The sequence below is a fragment of the Haliotis cracherodii genome, unplaced genomic scaffold (genome assembly GCF_022045235.1).
Source record: "Haliotis cracherodii isolate W230 unplaced genomic scaffold, xgHalCrac1.p SCAF_1, whole genome shotgun sequence".
NCBI lineage: Eukaryota > Metazoa > Mollusca > Gastropoda > Lepetellida > Haliotidae > Haliotis > Haliotis cracherodii.
The window spans coordinates 2924140-2946494 of record NW_027266264.1 but is presented as its reverse complement, the minus strand read 5'-3'; the positions used below and the strand labels follow the sequence as shown (position 1 = coordinate 2946494).

At 41.5% G+C, this 22355-nt stretch overlaps 1 protein-coding gene across 1 annotated transcript in view; it reads right to left on the bottom strand.

The window, feature by feature from the left end:
• The window catches only part of LOC139480551 (collagen alpha-4(VI) chain-like), a 32512-nt gene extending 11224 nt beyond the window's left edge, over positions 1–21288 (bottom strand). Inside the window, exons 1-12 of the mRNA XM_071263710.1 lie at positions 21185–21288; positions 19916–19940; positions 17484–17513; positions 16915–17203; positions 16338–16642; positions 15034–15329; positions 14491–14716; positions 3157–3299; positions 2869–2896; positions 1637–2221; positions 1103–1462; positions 21–632 (exon numbers count right to left, since the gene is read on the bottom strand). Coding sequence (XP_071119811.1) covers positions 21–632; positions 1103–1462; positions 1637–2221; positions 2869–2896; positions 3157–3299; positions 14491–14716; positions 15034–15329; positions 16338–16642; positions 16915–17203; positions 17484–17513; positions 19916–19940; positions 21185–21217 — 2932 coding nt within the window. The 5' untranslated portion in view covers positions 21218–21288. The remainder of the gene's footprint in view (positions 1–20; positions 633–1102; positions 1463–1636; positions 2222–2868; positions 2897–3156; positions 3300–14490; positions 14717–15033; positions 15330–16337; positions 16643–16914; positions 17204–17483; positions 17514–19915; positions 19941–21184) is intronic.
• Positions 21289–22355: the final 1067 nt, after the last annotated feature.

Here is a 22355-nt window from a genome sequence, read left to right as displayed (position 1 = left end):
AGTAATGAAGTGATACTCACTCTCAGGGTCAATGATGATAGTATTCGCTCCCTTAAGTCTGCAAGTTTCCTCCTTCAGTATGTCTGTCACACCAGCCAGGGCGCCAAAATGGTTGACATGGAAAACAAACTGTTCTTCTGGATGACTGCCAATAGCTTTCATCTCTACTGGCTCAATGCTGGGACCAACACCAACAGCAAACATGAAGATGCCAGAATCCTTGGCGTCTTTAGCTTCCTTTTCTGTCAAATTAGGATCGTATGACCTACCATCTGTGACAACGACGGCCATCTTGGTGACTCCTTTTCTCGCAACATCACGAGCAAAACCGACGTCTCGGACGTAAGCTATGGCGTCAGCTGTGTTGGTTTTTCTACCACCGGTGTAAACAATGTTGTTGGGGGATATGGCCTTTTGAAGTTCGTCACTGGCTTTGTAGGTGTCCAATCCGAAAACAGATGTGACGTTGTCGGCGAAGGTGACAAGTCCGACACGAGTGTGGGCGGGGCTGATGTCGAAGTCTTTGACGACACCAGAGACAAAGGGGATAACATGTTCTTTGAAGTATTTGATGTAAAGACTAGCGGACACATCCAGAATGAAATAAATGTCGGCAGGCTTGCTCTTGCAGTCTGAAATAAGGGGTCGTTATAACTATATTTTATAGTCATTACCAAGCAGCAGTTATCAACAATATAACTAAAATCCATCGTGAATATTTTCCAGGTAATCAAACGAAACGAAATAAATGTGTCTCTAACCAGATCTTAACAGTTACTAAATAAATGCAATCACGTCTCTATCATCTAACGTTTTATCACCCATCGCGATTAAGCTCTGCTTTGTTAAATAAGCTTCTATCTCCATGATCCTGAAAATATGCCTCTTTGTTCTTGGTTGAACTTTATTATTTCGAGTACTTCCATAATTCTCCCTCAAATGAACTTGTTCACACAAGAGCAGAGATTTTTGGGGTTTGTCAAAAGAAATATGTACTATGTAACATTTCCATCCAGTTTGTAAAAATGTAACCCGACCTATAATGCCCATATCATTCTAACTTACAAATCGACAGATAATGAATAGGAATCTGTATGCTTACCATCAGTGCCTGTGTCTTTGTCGGCGCGGCCCTGGTCGCCACTTAGTCGTTCCGTTGTTGATGTTGGTGGTGCTGGCGTTGTAGTTCCTCCAATCTTTGCTGGTGTTCGTGGAGGGAAAGTGGATGGTGACTGTACTGGAGATGTTCTGATGGTTGGTGTGGTGGTTGTTGTTGGTTCAGCAGTGGTTGTTGGCGCAGTAGTGGTTGTTGATGTTGTCGTTGTTGTTGTTGTGGTGGTGGTGGTGGTTGTTGGTTCAGTAGTGGTTGTTGTCGTTGTTGTTGATGGCTTCGGTGTGGTGGTGGTGGTGGTAGTGGTCGGTGTCGTCAGGCGCTTTGTCGTTGGAGGAGCTTTAGTCGTAGCTGTAGGCAGAAAAAGCAGGTTATAATTATTATTAATAACGCTTAAAACTACTTTGTTTTCAGTAAACACAAATAAATAATAAGCGATATTAGCAGCGCTTTTGAAATGATTAACATGTTTGACATAGAGGTATTACATATAATATTTTAACACAATCTGAATAAATCACCCACCTGCACAAGTACGGATTGTAAGTTTATCTTTAATACTGTCGAGAGCACGGAAGTTTCCAACGTGGAACATAAACTGACTATCAGGATCCGAAGCGATGTTACTCAGCTCAGAGTATACAACACGATTCCCAACGCCGATAGCAAAAATCTGGATTCCATCTTTCTTAGCAAGAGATGCAGACACCATGGTCAGTTCCGTGTCATCAGACTCGCCATCAGTGAGTATAACAGCAATGTGGGTTACCCCTTCACGCGCACCATTCTCACGTGCAAACATCTCGTCTCTCACGTAGTCCAGAGCTTCGTCCGTCTTGGTGTTACCTCCCCTGAATGGTGTATTGAGGATTTTCTTTGTGAGTGATTCTTTGTCCTGGTAGTCCTTCAGGTGGAACTGGTGGTGGTATGTGTTTCCGAACGTGATCATTCCAACACGTGTTTGTTGGTCGCCTGGTCCCACGTCAAACGCGTCGACAACGTCACTGACGAACGGAAGCACATGTTGATGAAAATTAGGCGGCCATATTGAACTTGATGTGTCCACAACGAACACGATGTCTGCCGCTTTACCGCCGCAGTCAGTCACAGCTGAAAAGGGAAAGAAACGTTTACAACAATTACAAAATCAAAAATACAAATTTAAACAAAAATGTTTATGTGAAAGATATCAGGAATGGGTCATAATACTGAAGTATTGCCCATGCGACAGTTTATACTCACACTTACCAATAGGAACTTTCTCTACACATCTATTTGTTTATATATCTGTCAAACATTGGCATTGAACTTTTTATGTAAACATACGAATTGTGTAAATGAAGTTCTAACAGAATTGAATCATCTTTAGGGGCATTTACTTTCCAGAAATTGGGATCTGTGAAGATTCCGGGGTAGAATAGGTCTTCAGCAACCCATGTTTGCCATAAAAGGTGACTATGCTTGTCGTAAGAGGCGACTAACGGGATCGGGTGGTCACGCTCGCTGACTTGGTTGATGCATGTCATCGTATCCCAAATGCGTGGATCGATGCTCATGATGTCAATCACTGGATTGTCTGGTCCAGACTCGATTATTTACAGACCGCCGTCATATAGCTGGAATATTGCTGAGTGCGGCGTTAAACAACAAACAATCAATCAAATCCAGAAATTGGAAATGATAAAAGTTGCATAAACGAAGGGCGTGCACGTTCATACTTCATGTGATCAGGTCGTCAAGATACTTTGTTTACTTACATGGTCTTGAAGAGACAAATGACAGCATCTGAAGTACAAAATAAGTTGATATTATTTGAGATATAGGTATGCTTCTTTATTCAAAATATAAAACGTCAACGCCAGACAAAAACTTATTCCAATTCATTCTTATATTTTTCCAAATACGCGAGGTTCATTTGTGATGAGGGACGAAACTATGAAAAAACAAATACTACTCGTAAAATGTGTTAGAATGATATATTTTCAACTATATTACAAAATCTGGTTGTTAAACATTATATTAAATAATGTTTCGAATAGCCTTACCAGAGTTGCCACAGCAACTTCAGCGAGAAACATCTTTGTTGTTGTTGATTCAGTCACGTTCACCCTGGTTCCTTTGTGGCTGATGGTCAGAGGACTCCTGCAGCATAGCAGCCACTCGTCGTCTTTATAGTCTGTCTCGCCTCCTACACTTCACACAGCTCCATCGTAACAGCTGCCCACTGCGTCACGCTGCAGGATGCGGCCAACCTCAAACCCCGGACGGTTTGTCCATATATGGAACTCATTTACATGATTCATCTGCTTCTTCCTCCTGCTGACGAATAGTCGACCAGCATTGTGTACCACGTGATTCAAGGTTCCCACGGCAAGAAGATTCGGGAGAGTTGTGAATGAATCCACGAACCTGTCATGGAAGGAAACGATGGCATGTACAATGCATTGATTGACTTCAATTCGAGCAACGGCCAGGCCCCAAACACGACCCCAGTGTCAAGTAGGACGACAGACCAACCCTCGTCTCAACTAAATTCATGAGATGACTACATTTCCGAATTTTGAATTATTTCAAACGTAATTAATTTAATGATAATGAAGGTCCCATGGGAACGTCTCCGTGGAACTATTTCGATGAATTGGGAATGGACAAAAATACACTAAGGATTTTTTAAAAGTTAGCTTTGGTTAATATTGATAATCTCATTACGTAATCCATGTCAGAGATTGTGAACTGTAGGCAATAAATCAAAAAATGTTGAAACTTAATAAACAAATTAAAGAATCCCTTGGGTTTTCAACTCATATGAAATAAAGTGAAATATAGGTAAAACGCCTACACAGACTTTGGATGCATGAATGTTAAATAGTCCGATTCAGCAGGTTCGTGGAGTATCTTTTCAAAAGGCGACATGATCCAACATATGCGGATTAGATGAACAGCAGGTACGAAAGTTCCATGTTTCAAAATATCTTTGGAAGCTAAATAAATTTGGGATTTGGGATGGAAAATGAGAAGGCTTTTCGACAGTACTTTTTTATGGAACATGACATAGACACATACAGTTGAAAATTGTAATAGGTACGTGTACATCAAAATACACTATTTCTTCAAACTACATTTTGCACCGATGGTAAAATAAAGAATAAAGAATAAGATATATTCATGATCCTATTTTATGAAACAAGAATTGTTTTCATTTGAGAACAAAAAGGGCAACAAGAACAGGTGTTTGAAGTATTCAAAGCCATGCCCCGGCTTGAAGAAGTGTGTCGAGTCAGTTAAATGGGTTTTTTTAAAAGCACAGATGTAGAAAGTTATAAATAGAGGGAGGCGAGGTTGGGCGCATCCTTTATGTATCACCCAGTCCACGGCACGTGGCAGCATTACCACACAGCATTGCAACTTCATGATGGTGGCGGAGCGTGCATGTGTTTGAAATTACCACGAGATATCAGAGATTCTTGTTGTATATATCAGTTGATTTCTCACTGTTTACGCCAGAATTAGAAACAGGTGGCTCGTGTGCATAGAAAGCATGACCGTTATGCTCAGACAGCGTTCGTGTTTTGAGTTCCTGTATAATGTGTTTTAAGTTGACAACTTAAAATTCGATGTTATTTTATAGACAAAGTTTGAGGGGGCGGGAGTGGGGAAGTTGGGGAACCTGCCGCCCGGCAGCTATGATTTCAGTGGTGGGATTATAAAGCCTTTGCCAATCAATCTTCTCATGTCCGTAGTTTTCGTCCGCTTTGAAACATCCTTGGTCCTCTGTGTATCCTGATATACCACGAGTTGTTCTAGGAGTACACATGCATGTGAACAGTACAACCCGGTTATAATGCCATGATTTTTTTTATTGAAAACGTATTTCCGCGCTATCAAATTAACTTTTTATGATGCCAAGCTGGTTATAACGCTAATGCCGATATTTCTTTGAACAAACGTCCCTATTTCCTGTCTACAATGCCAACTTTTGGGGGTTATGTTCATCAATATGTATCGTTATTGTTCATTATTTAGAAACCAGTACCTCTCTTTAGTGTATTGATCTCAGTTGTTTTCACAGCTAATCCCCATTTAATCTTTCTTTGGGGAAACTATGCAAAGCGCTAACGTTCCCAAAATCACGAATTAGTTTGATCTTCAAAAGGATATTGTCTTCACAAGCTTAGTTGATTGAATTTTTTAATATCTCCATTGTATAAATCAGGTCCATCTTTCACCCATCTGCATATAATGCCAACCTTGTTATAATACCATATTTTCCAAGGTACACAGTGGGGCATTAAAACCAGGTTCTAATGTACATATCTTGGCTAGATAGAACTAGACAGAAAATAACAAACTTTTTTCAGATGACCGAATTGTTAGTCGGGGTTTAAACAAAAGAAATCAGCAGTGTGTTTTATATCATACAAAGTCCAAGTGTACTTTACCCGACGCTGACCTACCTGGAAGTCTGGATAATGACTCAATGACTACTTTACTCTTATAAAGGGGGGGGGGGGCGGTCGGGTAGCCTAGTGGTTAAAGCGTTCGCTCGTCACGCCGAACAGTGGATACATGGGTACACTGTGTGAGAAGCCCATTTCTGGTGTCCCCCGCCGTGATATTGCTGGAATATTGCTAAAAGCGGCGTAACACCATACTCACTCACTCACACTTTACAAAGGTTCTTATCTTTAGACCATGTTGGTGAAAGATTGGGATGGGTCTGTCCAGACACATAAAATGAAAACATTTAAATGCTTCTTGCGGAATATGTTCAGAATATGTTGTACTTATTCCTATTGTATTCCTATTGTAGTCGTACTCCTATTGCGCTACATGAGGTTCTGCGGAAAAAAACGTTTAACGTATATTGGATATAAATGAGGGCAAAATGCGAGGGTGGGACATCTGCGTTTTAATACGCATGTACATTCGTATTTAGAGTCTATACAGCACGGAGGGAGACTCTGACTAAGACCAGTAGCCATCTGTAGGAAGGAAGTTATTGAAATTTGAACCCTACCGTGATACACATTTGAAATACTACGTGTCCCACACAGAATCTGGGTCATCTTTGTAAGCCGCCATCAGTTTGCACACCTTAGAATAACACATTACACAACCATGTGGTACTGAAGGAGACGTCCTAAACGTCTGATATTACTTTAACTGATGAAACGTTGATACCTGATACAGAACACCTCTGTGAAGCTAGATGTGTAGACAAACTAACAGGAGTGTTTATATATTTGTTCTTTAACCTTTAAGGTCTTGAGGGGCGGTCGGGTAGCCTAGTGGTTAAAGCGTTCGCTCGTCACGTCGAAGACCCGGGTTCGAATCCCGACATGGGTACAATGTGTGAAGCCCATTTCTGGTGTCCCCCGCCGTGATATATCTTATCTGCTGGAATATTGCTAAAAGCGGCGTAAAACTATACTCACTCACTCACTTTAAGGTCTTGATATTTTTAAATCTTTAAGCAATATTTTAACATAAATGCACAACAATTATTTTATCAGTATTTTCCCAAAATATAAATATGGGTGGCACTGATGTTTTTCCAGAATGATTTATTTACTGCTTTGAACTAATGTCAAGACAGGTGTTAACCCATGAGATACACATTCCTAAGACTGAAAAAGACAATCACCTCATTCCAAAATTAATACACATGATCTTGCAGTGTATTCCTTGTCTTGAGGGGCGGTCGGGTAGCCTAGTGGTTAAAGCTTTCGCTCGTCACGCCGAAGACCCGGGTTCTATTCCCGACATGGGTACAATATGTGAAGCCCATTTCTGGTGTTCCCTGCCGTATTATTGCTGGAATATTGCTAAAAGCGGCGTAAACCCATACTCACTCACTCACTCATTCCTTGTCCGGAACGTTACGCATGGCGCCCATGGTGACAGACAGGGAAGTAGGTTAACATGACAGGAGCATCAAATACTTCTTGACGAAATAGTGTTTTGCATTTCAATAGTAGGGCTTCTTGCATAAATTCATGCTGCCTTTAGGCTAGGAGTTGACACATGATTTAATGCGATGACGTATTTAGTTTATGATTTATGCCAGGTGGAGCCAGACACGCTCACTTTTTGGCAATCACCTGGTATTATCACTAATCATAATCTCATTAAAATCAGATCTTTGTTCTTGAAACCACCGCACAGGGATTAGGGCCCCGCTCCACAAAGCGATCTTAGCGCTATGATGATCGTATATTCTAACGTAGGCTTACGGTAGTCGTAGGATCGATTTGTGGAACGGGTCCTTGAGGACATCCCATCACAGGTCGCGCAAGACCGACCTTGTGTTTAAATACTCACATCTGATTTAAATAAAATAAATTTAAAGACACGTGGTTAATTGGTGTTTCAGCACCCATCTCAACTGAGGGCATGGGTGGCCCAGTCGTCAAAGGCCCCGCAGTTCGCTGTGGAGAGTTGCGTCCCTTGGGCACGCAAGAAATCTATGATCGTGGGTTGGAAACCCGGTTCGCCCCGATTATGTTTCTAGGTTTGTCAGCACCATACCCGTGCTCCTGGGGTTCACGGTGAACGTCTAAGATCTGCACTGGGCTCTCTCCCATATAAAGCTGACACGCCGTGCTAAAACTGGAATACAGTGTCATCATTTGTGTCGGATAAAGCCGATTGTCGGATTAACGAGTGTCGGAATAACGAGACTTGACTGTACTGTTCACATCGGCGTTAAACCCAACTCACCCATTCACTCACTCCATCCAAACTTATTTCTAAATGTACACAGGTCAATCATTGTGTTAAACACTTCTGTTTCGGGAACATGTTGATGTATCAAATCAATTAAGTTGGCCAAGAATGTTCATTGTCATATCTCATCTTTTTTACCCAAAGTCGAGTTCTTTCTTACACATATGATATTCCTCAAAATGGTCAAATATGAAGGTACTGATATACTATTCGTTCCGCGTAAACTGACTCCTAACTCGCGGTCGATACCATTCACATGACAAACGTAGACCTCTTTCACAGCCAATTGAGCATATAGTGCATAGAACAATCACTCCTTCCTCGATTCAACTTTTATCCCCCCTTCAGCTCCAATCTCATCAATTTGAGCTAACCTGAATTTAAGAGACTCGAGAAAATATTTATATAATTATTTCATTACAGCTTATACTTAACTTTATTTCGGGGAAGTATTACGCTAGCTGCCCCCAGTTTTCTTTTCCCTCAGTACTTCATACCCAGGTATAAGATTGTGTATTCCTCAACAGCTGTTACTGTCAGATACAGTTGAACACATCTGGTCATGTGTACCATGTGGTACGGCGCTGGCTGGGGTGGTGTGAGTTCTAACGTGTATAGCTAGCATCGATGTGCGTTCAGTCAACGTTCGTGTCGAGACTTCAGACAGCGGAGGTGCTAGCTCACAGGGTAAAGAAGACCCGGGTTCGATCCCCTACACGTGTACAAGGTATGACTCCCACTCTAGTTGTCCCCGCGGGGGGAAGTGCCGAACTACTCATACTCCGTTACCTCTTACACATGATTGTTTAATCTCCCATAGCATACGATGGCCACTTTGATCAAACCGCAGATACTATTCCACAGGCTTGACTCATTTGGTCTGAGACAAAAACAGATACATGTCTGGATAAAACATAAGATATCTGCAAGTTGCGCTTCCTGATATAAATTACAGCCACAACCTCCGGGATGGGTTCCGTACCACAGGGCCGCAGTCCAATTATGTGATCGTGGATGTAACTGCGTTAGCAGATGAACTGAAATAAGACAACCAGACGTCCTCCGACAGCAGGAAGACTTTAGAGAAAGTACGCAGGTTGCTTCAAGTTGTTTTCTCCTCAAACATGTCTACGCTGGGATCTGCTTGTTGTTTGGTTGTTGTTTTTTAACACCGCACTCAGCAATATTCCAGCTATATTACGGCGGTCTGTAAATTATGGAGTCAGGACCAGACAATCCAGTGATTAACATCATGAGCATCGATCCACGCAATTGGGATACGATGACATGCATTAACCAAGTCACCGAGCCTGACCACCCGATCCCGTTAGTCGTCTAACGGGAACGGATGGTCAGGCTTGATAGCTGGAATATTGCTGAGTGCCGCGTTAAACAACAAACAAACAAACATTGACCGGGGTATTAGAAATATAGCGCTATGAGCATTCACTTGGTAAATGGAATCTGTCGTATAAACAGGGCATCTTATTGAGATGTGGTGTATAGGGAACTGTGTAGGGCGAACTATTCGTAGTGCTACATACATCCACACAGCTTGAGGCGAGAGTTAACGTAGGAAACACCAAGCAATGATATTGAAAGAACATTTTTGTTTACAGCTTATACGGAGGTGGTAGGGTGGGCGTCATGCGAAGGGCCGGTTTCTATTTGTTTCACACGCACAATTTGTGAGGCCAATTATGTGATCTCAAGTCGGGGAATCTTTTGTGAAAGGGTGTATGTGGGAGACCTAACTCACCTGTTGACGAACTACACGTTACAAAACGGGCAGGTACAAACTTGGTAAAAGTGCACCATACGTCACGAATGTGCATACGCATGTAAACGTACTGTCCGTAACATTAGATGTCACTGAACATAGATTTAGTGACTGCTCTTCACAGCCGGTACACCTGTGTGTGAGGTGTGCATGCTCGAATATATATATATTATTATATTATTATATTATTGTTAGATCATATTTTTCTCTCCTCCGGAGTGAGATGTAAAGAAGCTTTATTTACAGCTTCAAAACTTACACTTTATTAACCGGTAATTATTTAATTTAAATTTGGCCGTTTCCCTCTATTTATTACACGACATTGATGTGTAAGTACTTCCTTTAGGGACCGAGCGACCATGTGATGTTCTGGGGGGGGGGGGGGGGGGGGGGGGGGTTGGAGACCAGCTATTTTCCTAGCTACATCTGCACAACCTGATATCTTTTTAATTAAAACTATGACAAATTCTTTCTTTTTTCAACGGTCAGAAGCACAAGTATTTTTTTCAAGTGTTTTCGGGGACAATATTTTTTTTTTTCAAAAATCAAATTTCTAATAACCAGAAATTACCATATGTATAGTCCTTAGTGCCAGTATTTAACGGATACTGATGAGTTGGATAACTGACGAGGATGAACGGTAACAAAAATGGGACAGGCTAGTTTCAATTGAAGCGCAAGTAAAATATCTGCCGTATTCTTCAGAAAAGCCAACTCTCTTGTGTTATTGGTGGTATTTGTGAGAGGATAGTTCCCCAATCAAAATTAAAAATTACACAATGATTAAAAATCATTATGGTCGTGTAAAAAAAAGAAAAGGAAAAAACACACGTTTGTTTATGACTAGTAATATATGCACTTACCTCTTTTTGATGGACCTTCTTTGAAGATTTTTCTCAAAACTTTATTAGCACTCGCGTCGTGAAGAATAGAAAAATCTTTATATACAAAATATATTTATTTCATATTCGTAAAAATTCTAGGTCGGCGATGTACCATTTGCATCAATCCTGCTATATGTTGGCTCCCTTTACATTACATCTGCAATAGCCGTTACAAAGTGATGGTATTGAGTACATTGTAGATGTTTTTTTATTAATACCTATTCTAGCCAAGGTTGACTTACCATCGTTATGATGATTAATGATCTACATGGTGACCACGGATGACGAGGGTACAACTATGTGTCAGTCACTATGACGACAATTACTAAACGGTGCCCCCGCTTCAACAACCAGGCTACACGACCTCCAGTGATTCCGTCGGCCACTAAAGCAATGAAGCGCTCGTATAATATCGGTTCTTATGCATGCCAGTGGTGCCACGTGTGTTATGTATCCTGGTTGGTGGGGGCGAACACTCGCCTACGTACATGTTGTATATGTTAACGTAGGAATGCATTTACCACCTGTACCGCATTCAGTCTGGTAAATATACACAGATTGTGTAAATGTTGTTTCATGTAGTTAGGCGGGATGACGAGAAATCTCGCGATATTTTACCCGCGATGTATAACGGGCGACTCGTGAATCAAACAAGCATTTGCGGAGAGTCAACGGTGAGTCATCGGTGAGTCATCGGAGAGTCATCGGTGAGTCATCGGAGAGTCACTGGAGAGTCATGAGTAAGAATGACATCAGCCGGATCGTGCAAAAACATCTAATTTGAATGTCCACCAAGTCACACCTTTCAGTGTCCCTTCAGAGCCAACACAGAGGATACGACGTCAGGTACTCAAAGTCAGTGATCTAACCCACTCAGCCACCGAGGCTTCCACATAAATGAAAGTCCGACAACTGGTAGTCTAGATCACGTACTTTTTGTACCCCTCTGACAAGTGTAAATTGGCACGGCTCCCATGGCCGATTAGGTGCCTCACCCTGGCGGTGTGGGTTGGAATCCCGCACGGGACTCAAAACCCAAAAGTACGAGGATCTGTACTTTACTAAGAAAGTGTTATCCGAAATATAACATTTGCTACATTTGACCACTTTCTAAATGTTATTGTGTGTTCGTAGCATTCGTAGCACAGGGCATCTTACATAGTCCATTCAAGATATTTGACGTTTTTGACATGTCTACATAACTAGATAAACAAATGTCATCGAATGGTAAACTTTCATTGAGAAAATATCCTAAATCGTTAAAACCTATTTCCATTTGTGTAGTTATCCTATGTTTACATTGGTTTTACGGCTCCACGTGTTGTCATCGAAGTCCTACAGAGAGCTAGCCATCCGGACATATATATTTAAGAATTGACCATCACTTCGTGTGAGTGAGTGAGTGAGTATGTTTTACGCCGCTTTTAGCAATATTCCAGCGATATCACGGCGGGGGACACCAGAAATGGGCTTCACACATTGTACCCATGTCGGGAATCGAACCCGGGTCTTCGGCGTGACGAGCGAACGCTTTAACCACTAGGCTACCCGACCGCCCCTCACTTCGTGTGAGTTCATTGGAGTATGAAAAAGATGGTACTTGTTGTGACCCTGTTGCATTAAGGGGCTAAAACAAGGACTGGATGATTCGGAGTCAGTATACTGTGTCTGAGTGGGGTATTCATGTTAAACTGCGGCATGGTATCTCAGTGGGCTAGCACTATAAATCCTCTCTCTCTCTCTCTCTCTCTCTCTCTCTCTCTCTCTCTCTCTCTCTCTCTCTCTCTCTCTCTCTCTCTCTCTCTCTCTCTCTCTCTCTCACACACACACACACACACACACACACACACCAAAGGGCCAAACTGTATGAACGTCGGATCTTGCTGTATCTTTACCACGTGGGTAATAAATTCAGTTATGGCCCGAAAGAGTAGCCTAAGATACTTAAAAGTCCGTGTCTACCTGGGACATAGCTGAGACATTTTACAAGTTTGGGCAACTTTGGAAACATAAATTGCGAAACAATTGAAAGAGGACACTAGCCAAGCCGAATAAATTTCCATATCTGTGTTTGTAGGTTAGGAATGACATTATTTGATAAAGCGGTTATCACGCTTGTGTTGTGGGATGGTAAATATTTCCCTCTATATCACCGCTAGGAAAAGTATTAAAGATACATCGCGGCTATCAATGTTGAAACCCATGAGCACGTATATGGTGCTGGATTATAACCAGGGTGCATGTGGGATTCAAGCCAAAGATCATCGGATCCTTACACAACAAAGGGACGGAACCCAATGATTAATAACGTGATTTGAGAAAATATATACACACGAATGGTACATCAAATTTTATTGTACAAAAATAGCACTCTCATTCTGCATCATTTCAATAATGCGATTTGTCCCACGTGATGACAGTCCAAATATAAAACATATGAATACTATTAATGACAACATAAACTTGACATTTTAACATTCTAAGACCCATTCTGAAATATTTTGTCCCACAGTATTAACTTTCAGTGTCGTTGTAGCAAAGGGTGCACAGACGGATCCAACCCTGCTTTCCGGATACGCCCTCTGGTGGTCGGGTGATCAAGGGGCGATAACTTTTCCTGTACTCCCATGTACACTTCACTGTACAAGATGTGATCCATTATTTAGGATGGGGGAAGAGTTGGCAGAGGGTTTGAGATTTCATTTAGAGCTGGAATGAAAATAGGGCGAATTAGTCTTAAAGCAGTAAAAAAAGATAACGTTACCTGGGAGATTACCTTTGTCATTTTTAGTTTTGAGGCCTTCGAACGTAGATTCGATACCTGTAAAATTATCCACATCTCATAGAAACAGCCGATTTGATGACCGCATCACCGCGGAAGATAATATCAACAGAAAATAATCAATTTCAAAGTCATTGCCGGTAAACGTTTTTTAAATAATAATTTTTAACGTAATAGATTTGCGTAAACTACAATATTCAAAGTATACATGGCAATGCATTTTGTGCCGAAATAGAAAACGACTGAGAGAGGGGTATTGATGGCCGACAGTGACATGCCATCTCTCCTTCAGGTTGGCTTAAGGTCGAGCTACGCCCATTATGGTTTATTCTCTCTGCAGTGTTTTATTGTACGATAAACAACCCCCACACGTCTTTTGTTTCTTAAATACAAAACAAACAGTCACGTCACAGCATCATTACACCCAGTACAGACCCAATTCCAGTTCAAAGACAGCTAATTAACGTGATCGTTCGTGGTAGTCCCCCGTGGGGTTAGAATTGGTCCCCAGCAACCAATGCTGGTCGTAGACGCGATCAAATGGATCGGGTGGTCAAGCACGGTGACTTGATCGATGGTGTGTCATCGTACCCCGACAGCGTGGAACGTTGCTTACAATATCGATTACTGGACAGCGATAGAAACTAACATGTGTAAGTCCTTATATTGATAACATATAACAAATCCCTTACGAATGGCAGATGTCTACTAGCCCTTATGATACCTTAACTATTGGGCAGTTTGGCAAGGATTCAATGTGGCATTTTCTGTCCCAGGTCCGATTATATTCAGGACGCTGTCACATAGCTGGAATATTGTCACATTCGTGGTAGCGGCCATATTTGGATGTAACTGACAAGGAGTAGAGATGAGGTGAGGTAAGGTGAAATTGGGTTTTATGTCGCGTCCAATATTATTGCACTTATGTAGCGACTTGGGTGCACGTGTGTGGCTGCTTGTACTAGTCCGGACTGATGCCGATGTATAGCGCTAGCTCAGTGATACCATGCCGGAGTTTAACATGAATACCCGACTCAGACACAGTATACTGACTCCGAGCCGATCAGTCCTTGTTTAAGCCCCTTAATACAGAGCACCAGGCTGGGTAACAACAAGTACCATCTTTTAACGTCTTTCGGTATGACACGGCCGGGGATCGAACCCCGAACCTTCCGCTCTCTGGGCGTAGAGACGTGGAAATACTCACTGTCACAGACTTTGTTGAGGAGGATGTTCTCCAGGTTCCCGGGACCACTGGTCGACAGGACGTTATCTCTGCTCGAAGCGATACTCGACAGGAAGTTCGCGTTGGTCACGACGCCAAGGTCGACAACGTATGTCTCAATGCCGTCGAACTGGGCGTCCCTGGCTTGACGCAGAATGTCGAATCTGCTAAGCTCCATGGTTTGCTGCCCGAGGAAAAATATGGCGACCTGGAAGCAATCATCATCAGTTTATGAATAAATAATAAGTATGAGTCATTTGTTAATTATTACTAATAATATATGTTTGTATCTATTAATATGTCAGTCCACAAAAAAGGTTTGTTCTAATAATGTGACGTAGTAGGGCGTTTGTCTTTTATTGGTTTTAATTTCACTCACTCACTCACCCACCCAAACCCACTCACTCACTCACTCATTCACCCACCAACCCACCCATCCACACACTCACTCACTCACTCACTCACTCACTCACCCACCAACCCACCAAACCACCAAACCACCCACCCACCCACCCACTCACTCACCTGGTTAGCCTGTGGTCTTGTGCCTCTGGCGTCTCGGGCCTCGTTCCGCATGTCCTTCAGCAGGTTAGTGTAGGAATCCTGGCGAGGGGTGGGGTCGCCGAAGTTGCTGCAGAAGAGGGAGGGGTCTGAGAGAGGGACTTCGTTAGCTCGGCAGGAACCGAGGAGCAGGGACAGGCGCAGTCGACTACGGTCGTCACGGAGGGCGTTCACCATGTTGCTGACGATGCTGAAGGCGTTGTCTGCCTCTGATGGTCCGGCGACGAAGATGAGATCGGCGTCCTCACGAACACCGCAGACTGAAGGCATTGAGAAGAACATTATACAGGCTATCGATTCAGATGAAGAACTTTAGAGAGTCTATCGATACAGGTGAAGGCATTGAGAAGAACATAATACAGGCTATCGATTCAGATGAAGAACTTAAGAGAGCCTATCGATACAGGTGAAGGCATTGAGAAGAACATTATACAGGCTATCGATACAGATGAAGAACTTAAGAGAGTCTATCGATACAGGTGAAGGCATTGAGAAGAACATAATACAGGCTATCGATTCAGATGAAGAACTTTAGAGAGCCTATCGATACAGGTGAAGGCATTGAGAAGAACATTATACAGGCTATCGATACAGATGAAGAACTTAAGAGAGTCTATCGATACAGGTGAAGACACGGAGAAGAACATTATACAGGCTATCGATCCAGATGAAGAACTTTAGAGAGCCTATCGATACAGGTGAAGAACTTTAGAGAGCCTATCGATACAGGTGAAGGCATTGAGAAGAACATTATACAGGCTATCGATACAGATGAAGAACTTTAGAGAGCCTATCGATACAGGTGAAGGCATTGAGAAGAACATTATACAGGCTATCGATACAGATGAAGAACTTTAGAGAGCCTATCGATACAGGTGAAGGCATTGAGAAAAACATTATACAGGCTATCGATTCAGATGAAGAACTTTAGAGAGTCTATCGATACAGGTGAAGGCATTGAGAAGAACATTATACAGGTTATCGATACAGATGAACAACTTTAGAGAGCCTATCGATACAGGTGAAGAACTTTAGAGAGCCTATCGATACAGGTGAAGGCATTGAGAAGAACATTATACAGAGCGGACGATGCTTTGATAAAAACAAACTATAGGATGCTAATGAGTGACTATGTGTATGAGTAAAGTATTGAGTTGTTTATATCTGTGATTTTAATTTTAATCCAACAGCTCAACTCAAAGGATTCATATTTGCCTTGGGTTAAAATTCCCTTGATTGTTGTTTTTTTTTCAGTCCATTCTACCTACCTCTGCTGTTGAGGATAATAGGCGGGAGTCCGCAGATGCTGTTGGGAATAGTGCTGTACAGTCTGTCGAGGCCCCTGTAGTTGGTGATGTTGAACATGAAGCTGGCGTCGGGGTCGTTGGCAATGGCTCTCCATTCCCTCTCGTCCGTGTATTGCCCGACGCCGATGACAAACATGTAGTAGCCCTCTCGCCTTGCCGTGTCAGCCTCGTTCCTGGTGGCTCCGGGTTGACGTGAGTACCCATCAGTCACCACAACGATGACCCGGGTCACATCGGGACGGAACTGACCATTTGTTCGGACATATCTGCAGGAATCACGTCGCCAAACAGTTTTAGGATAATAATGCCCATGTTGGTGTTTTGAGTTTTATGCAGCTTTAACTCAAAATTGAAACACATCACGATGGGGAACACCAGAACTCAAAATGGAGAATGATTAGTTATAATGTGTAAACTTAAGTATTTGAAAGGCATTTAGAAGAGACGGATAAGGAAGTGAATTTATGGATGTCCACTTCTTTATTATGAGGAACCACTAATTATTCCCTAATGCAAAATAGATTGATTCCAAACAAACCTGATAGCGTCGGCGGTGTTGGTAAGGCCTGTGAGGTAGGGGACGTTCCTGTCGTTGATAGCGCTACGCAGGTCGTCCTTGTTTTGGTACTCGCCCAAGGTGAAGGACACCCGGTAATTATCACTGAAGGTCAAGGCTCCGACGCGCGTACTCCGTGAAGACACGTCCAGTCGGTTGATCACCTCTCTGACGAACTGTCGCTGAAGTTCGTAGTCCTCGATGTAGATGGAGCTGGAGGAGTCCAGGATGAAGAAGATGTCAGCCTCTTTCTCGCGACAGGATGGCAGAGCTGACCACAGGAAAACAATGTCGTCAGCTGATATTTACTCTTCACTTAACCAGGGAAGCATGCACGGCACTGACACAATGTTACATGGTCACATGACTTGATCCACGATGTCTGAGGGTCGAAATGCGTATAACCAACGACGGATATAACGAACTAAAACTAGTGGTCCCTTTGAATTCGTTATAACCGTAGTTTACTGTACTTACAAAGTCGTTAAAACGTAATCGCTTTTATGAAACTTTAACATAGATTTAAATTCGATGACGTTTAAACAACTTACTCTGGTCGAACTCTGGAGGGAGGTCACGTTCTGAAAATGATTTATGTGAAAAATTAATATGCGCGTAAAGCCACTACATATGTGTATGAACCTGCGAGCACTGTCAGATGTAATGCACAAATGAGTATAAACCTAGAGGCACTGTGAGATGTAATGAACAAATCAGTATAAACCTACAGGCACTGTGAGATGTAATGCACAAATGAGTATAAACCTAGAGGCACTGTGAGATGTAATGAACAAATGAGTATAAACCTGCAGGCACTGTGAGATGTAATGCACCAATGAGTATAAACCTACAGGCAGTGTGAGATGTAATGCACAAATGAGTATAAACCTGCAGGCAGTGTGAGATGTAATGCACAAATGAGTATAAACCTAGAGGCACTGTGAGATGTAATGAACAAATGAGTATAAACCTGCAGGCACTGTGAGATGTAATGCACAAATGAGTATAAACCTACAGGCAGTGTGAGATGTAATGCACAAATGAGTATAAACCTGCAGGCAGTGTGAGATGTAATGCACAAATGAGTATAAACCTACAGGCACTGTGAGATGTAATGCACAAATGAGTATAAACCTACAGGCACTGTGAGATGTAATGAACAAATGAGTATAAACCTGCAGGCACTGTGAGATGTAATGAACAAATCAGTATAAACCTACAGGCAGTGTGAGATGTAATGCACAAATGAGTATAATCCTACAAGCACTGTGAGATGTAATGAACAAATCAGTATAAACCTACAGGCACTGTGAGATGTAATGCACAAATGAGTATAAACCTACTGGCACTGTGAGATGTAATGCACAAATGAGTATAAACCTACAGGCAGTGTCAGATGTAATGAACAAATCAGTATAAACCTACAGGCACTGTGAGATGTAATGCACAAATGAGTATAAACCTACTGGCACTGTGAGATGTAATGCACAAATGAGTATAAACCTAGAGGCACTGTGAGATGTAATGCACAAATGAGTATTAACCTACAGGCACTGTGAGATGTAATGCACAAATGAGTATAAACCTAGAGGCACTGTGAGATGTAATGCACAAATGAGTATAAACCTACAGGCACTGTGAGATGTAATGCACAAATGAGTATTAACCTACTGGCACTGTGAGATGTAATGCACCAATGAGTATAAACCTACAGGCAGTGTGAGATGTAATGCACAAATGAGTATAATCCTACAGGCACTGTGAGATGTAATGAACAAATCAGTATAAACCTACAGGCACTGTGAGATGTAATGCACAAATCAGTATAAACCTACAGGCACTGTGAGATGTAATGCACAAATGAGTATAAACCTACAGGCACTGTGAGATGTAATGCACAAATGAGTATAAACCTACAGGCACTGTGAGATGTATATGTATTAATGAATATTACACATATTGAACAATATATCATGACATATATCTAATTCCTTATAATACTACTCACAAGAAGCTAAAGGACAACCGATTAGGAGTTCCTTGCCTTCTTTTGAGTAGTATGTATAGTTTTCCCTCTTTAGAATATACTGTTTAATGAACGTGTTCAGGTTCAATGCACTTGTCACAGAAGTATTTCCTTCCAGACACAAACAAGACGCCACTATGTTTGACGTAGTGTGCACACTTGGTTATAAGTCACAGTGTATGCTGTTTCAGTTGACAGGCGGAAATACCAAATATATGCCTCAACGAGGGCTTTGTGTTAAAGTCAGTGTGTGATACACGTAATTCTGTCACCGGTTTGATTGGCATTTTTAGAAGATGTTAAGTAACAGTAAAGACAAAATGTTTGTTTAGGGATGACAACTTATTCTTAGAATAAAGAAAGTAACAGAAAATATCTTATCCTTACCAGTTTGTTGTTTATTTTCATAATATCTTGAAATTCATGAATATTGTTTTGTTTATCAATAGGCACTTGAATATTTGCTAACATCTGCTCGCAAAAAACAAAACAAACAGTACAGCAATGGTGCGAAACGTATCACCTTAACTATTATATAAGCTTCTTTCAGTGGCATTTAGAAGTTGGAGTGATGAAGTAAGACGAGTTCTATGGATGAACAAATTCTTTATTACAATCAGTGCAATAGTAGCACTAATTGTAATAAAGAAGTTGTTCATCCATAGAACTCGTCTTACTTCATCACTCCAACTTCTAAATGCAAGCACTAATTGTAATAAAGAAGTTGTTCATCCATAGAACTCGTCTTACTTTATTATATAAGCATTAGCGCGACTTAAAAGTAAACTCATTTTCTAAACTGTTTAGGTTATCGTTAATATTTTTAAGCTTCGAAAATTCTAATTTCACGTCCGTCAGTCTTTAAATATATTTGACAGACAGCGCTTCCACTACGAAACCTAACACTGGCAAGTAAAACAGTCCACAAAATGTATTTAGTAAGTCTAATGTACTTACGTGCAAATACTCCGACCATAAGAACCTGGAACAAGACACAAAAATACTGACTATAAAACCACAAACAAACAGAAGAGCAATAGCATGGCACACATGGTTCGGGTTAAATCTTTCAAAGGGTACGGTTTTCAACGCAATCACCAGAGTGAAAAATGATTGCATACTCTGTGTCCGAGTGGGGCGTGAGTGCGTGTCATTTGGACGGGATAGTCGCAGACCGTCGACCTGTTGACCAACATTATTCGCGCGATGTCCCAGTGCGGTGTCCTTTTATGCTTGATCCGCTTACCTGATGTTGTTTTAACGGATTAAAACGGGGGGGGGGGGGGGGGGGGGGGGGGTTGGGGCTATCAAATGAGCGGTGTAAGTGGTGATGTCACGTATATTAATTTGTGTCCAATTGTCATATAGAGCGTCTGGATTCCAATAGCGCCTTAATCACAACTGATACAACTACTAGTACTACTACTACTACTACTACTACTACTACTACTACTACTACTACTACAACCACTACAAATACTACTACTACTACTACTATCACTACTACTACTACTCCTTTCCTTCACTCAGCAATATTCCAGCTATATGACGGTGGGCTACTACTACTACTACTACTAATAATAATATTAATAATAATAATAATAATAACTACTACTTTTGCTGCTACTACTGCTACTATTACTACTACAACTACTACTAGAACTACCACTACTACTACTACTACTACTACTACTACTACTACTGCAAAACTTGCTACATGAGTACACTGTGTGAAGCCCATTTCTGGTGTCCCCCGCCGTGATATTGCTGGAATATTGCTTAAAGCGGAGTTAAAAACCATACGCACTCCTTCACGCAAAACTTGCTACTTGTTAATTTCTAGAACTACGACTACTACTGCTACATCTACTACTACTACTACTACTACTACTACTAGTAGTAGTAGTAGTAGTACTACTGTATACAGAGAGTCAACTTTTCACGTGAGCTCCAGATGATTAATGGCAGCCATTATTGACTTCATGTTCGCACATCAGTGGTTCGTGATCATCAGTGAGTCAGTGAGTGAGTGAGTGAGTGAGTGAGTATGTTACTTTACGCTATACCCTAGTCATGCACAACACGATAAGGGGCAGCTGTATTCGTTATGTTTAAGGTTACTGGTCATATTCAAATATAACTCTAGACGGTAAAAAAAGTACTGACATTTCTTCCTTTTCATACTTTTCTTTAGAAAGTAACTAAAAGTTAAATTAAAAGTCTTACCGTCAACGCCAGCAAGCCACGAAACACTGCCATGTTTGATGTTGTCGTCTGCTCGCCTGTCTGTCCTCCGGTGCGACAAGCGACGTCGTCAGACTCTTTTATACATATCCCCAGGGGGCGTGGCGATCAGTAGATGACTCCTTAAAAGGATCGGATATGGACTATTTGCCTTACTGAACAATAACAAAAGATTGTGTTAAAAAGCCCTGTAGTCTGCACTGCATAAACAATGTGAAGGTATATATTTTACTGCATATTTGTTGTGCTCAAAGTTTCTGAATCATATAACATCTTTCCCTGTCTATGTATATGTATATGTACACGAACTGTAAGTGCCATCGTTTTGATTCATAATAAATGACTGGTGAAATCCGTCATCCTTTTCGCCAACTTTGAAAAAGAAAAAGAGAAAGAGAAATCGATAGCCATTGATTTTTGCAGGGTGTGTGAATTATTCCTTCGGTAATCATTTTGCCGAATCCAGTCACAGGTACATGCAAAAACTGTCAGTTCTACTGCCAAATATTTTGACTTGTGACAGCGGTTTGAACCACAGTGGAGATCTGGAATGAAATACATACAACAATGTCACAATGCACATTTACAAACACTGATTTCTCCGCACACTTATCGGTAAAAAAACGTGCATTACTTGTAAACGCATAACGTAGGTATGGGAATCTGCCTATGACATTATGTGCATGAAGAACAGATATGTAATATCCGTATTTACAAAACATATTCTTAATAATCGTGTTCCTGAGTAATAGTGCCGTAATACAATTTTAAAACAACGTTTGATATTGCAATATTTTGCTCAATTTCATTCACTCAATTCCACATTTGCGCGTCCTTCTTCGATAATGTATTCCACTTTGCACTATATAACAACGATGTTCAAGTTTATTTTCAGGGGTAAAATATAAGTTTAAAAGCATGCATAATTAGATATTTAGTCTATTGTGCTAGGCTTGCAAATGATGTTAAATCCAGGCCACTTCCGGCCATAAGAGAGGATTGAAGTGACTTCTTATCTACTTCCGTCGATGGTCAGCCCACTACCCACAAGCCTCTCATGTGCCCAGCCCACTTCCGGTTCACGACGCTTCCAGCAGCTCATTTGTTGACCTTGAAGCAAGGAAAGTAACAAGATCAGCACAAACACTGACTG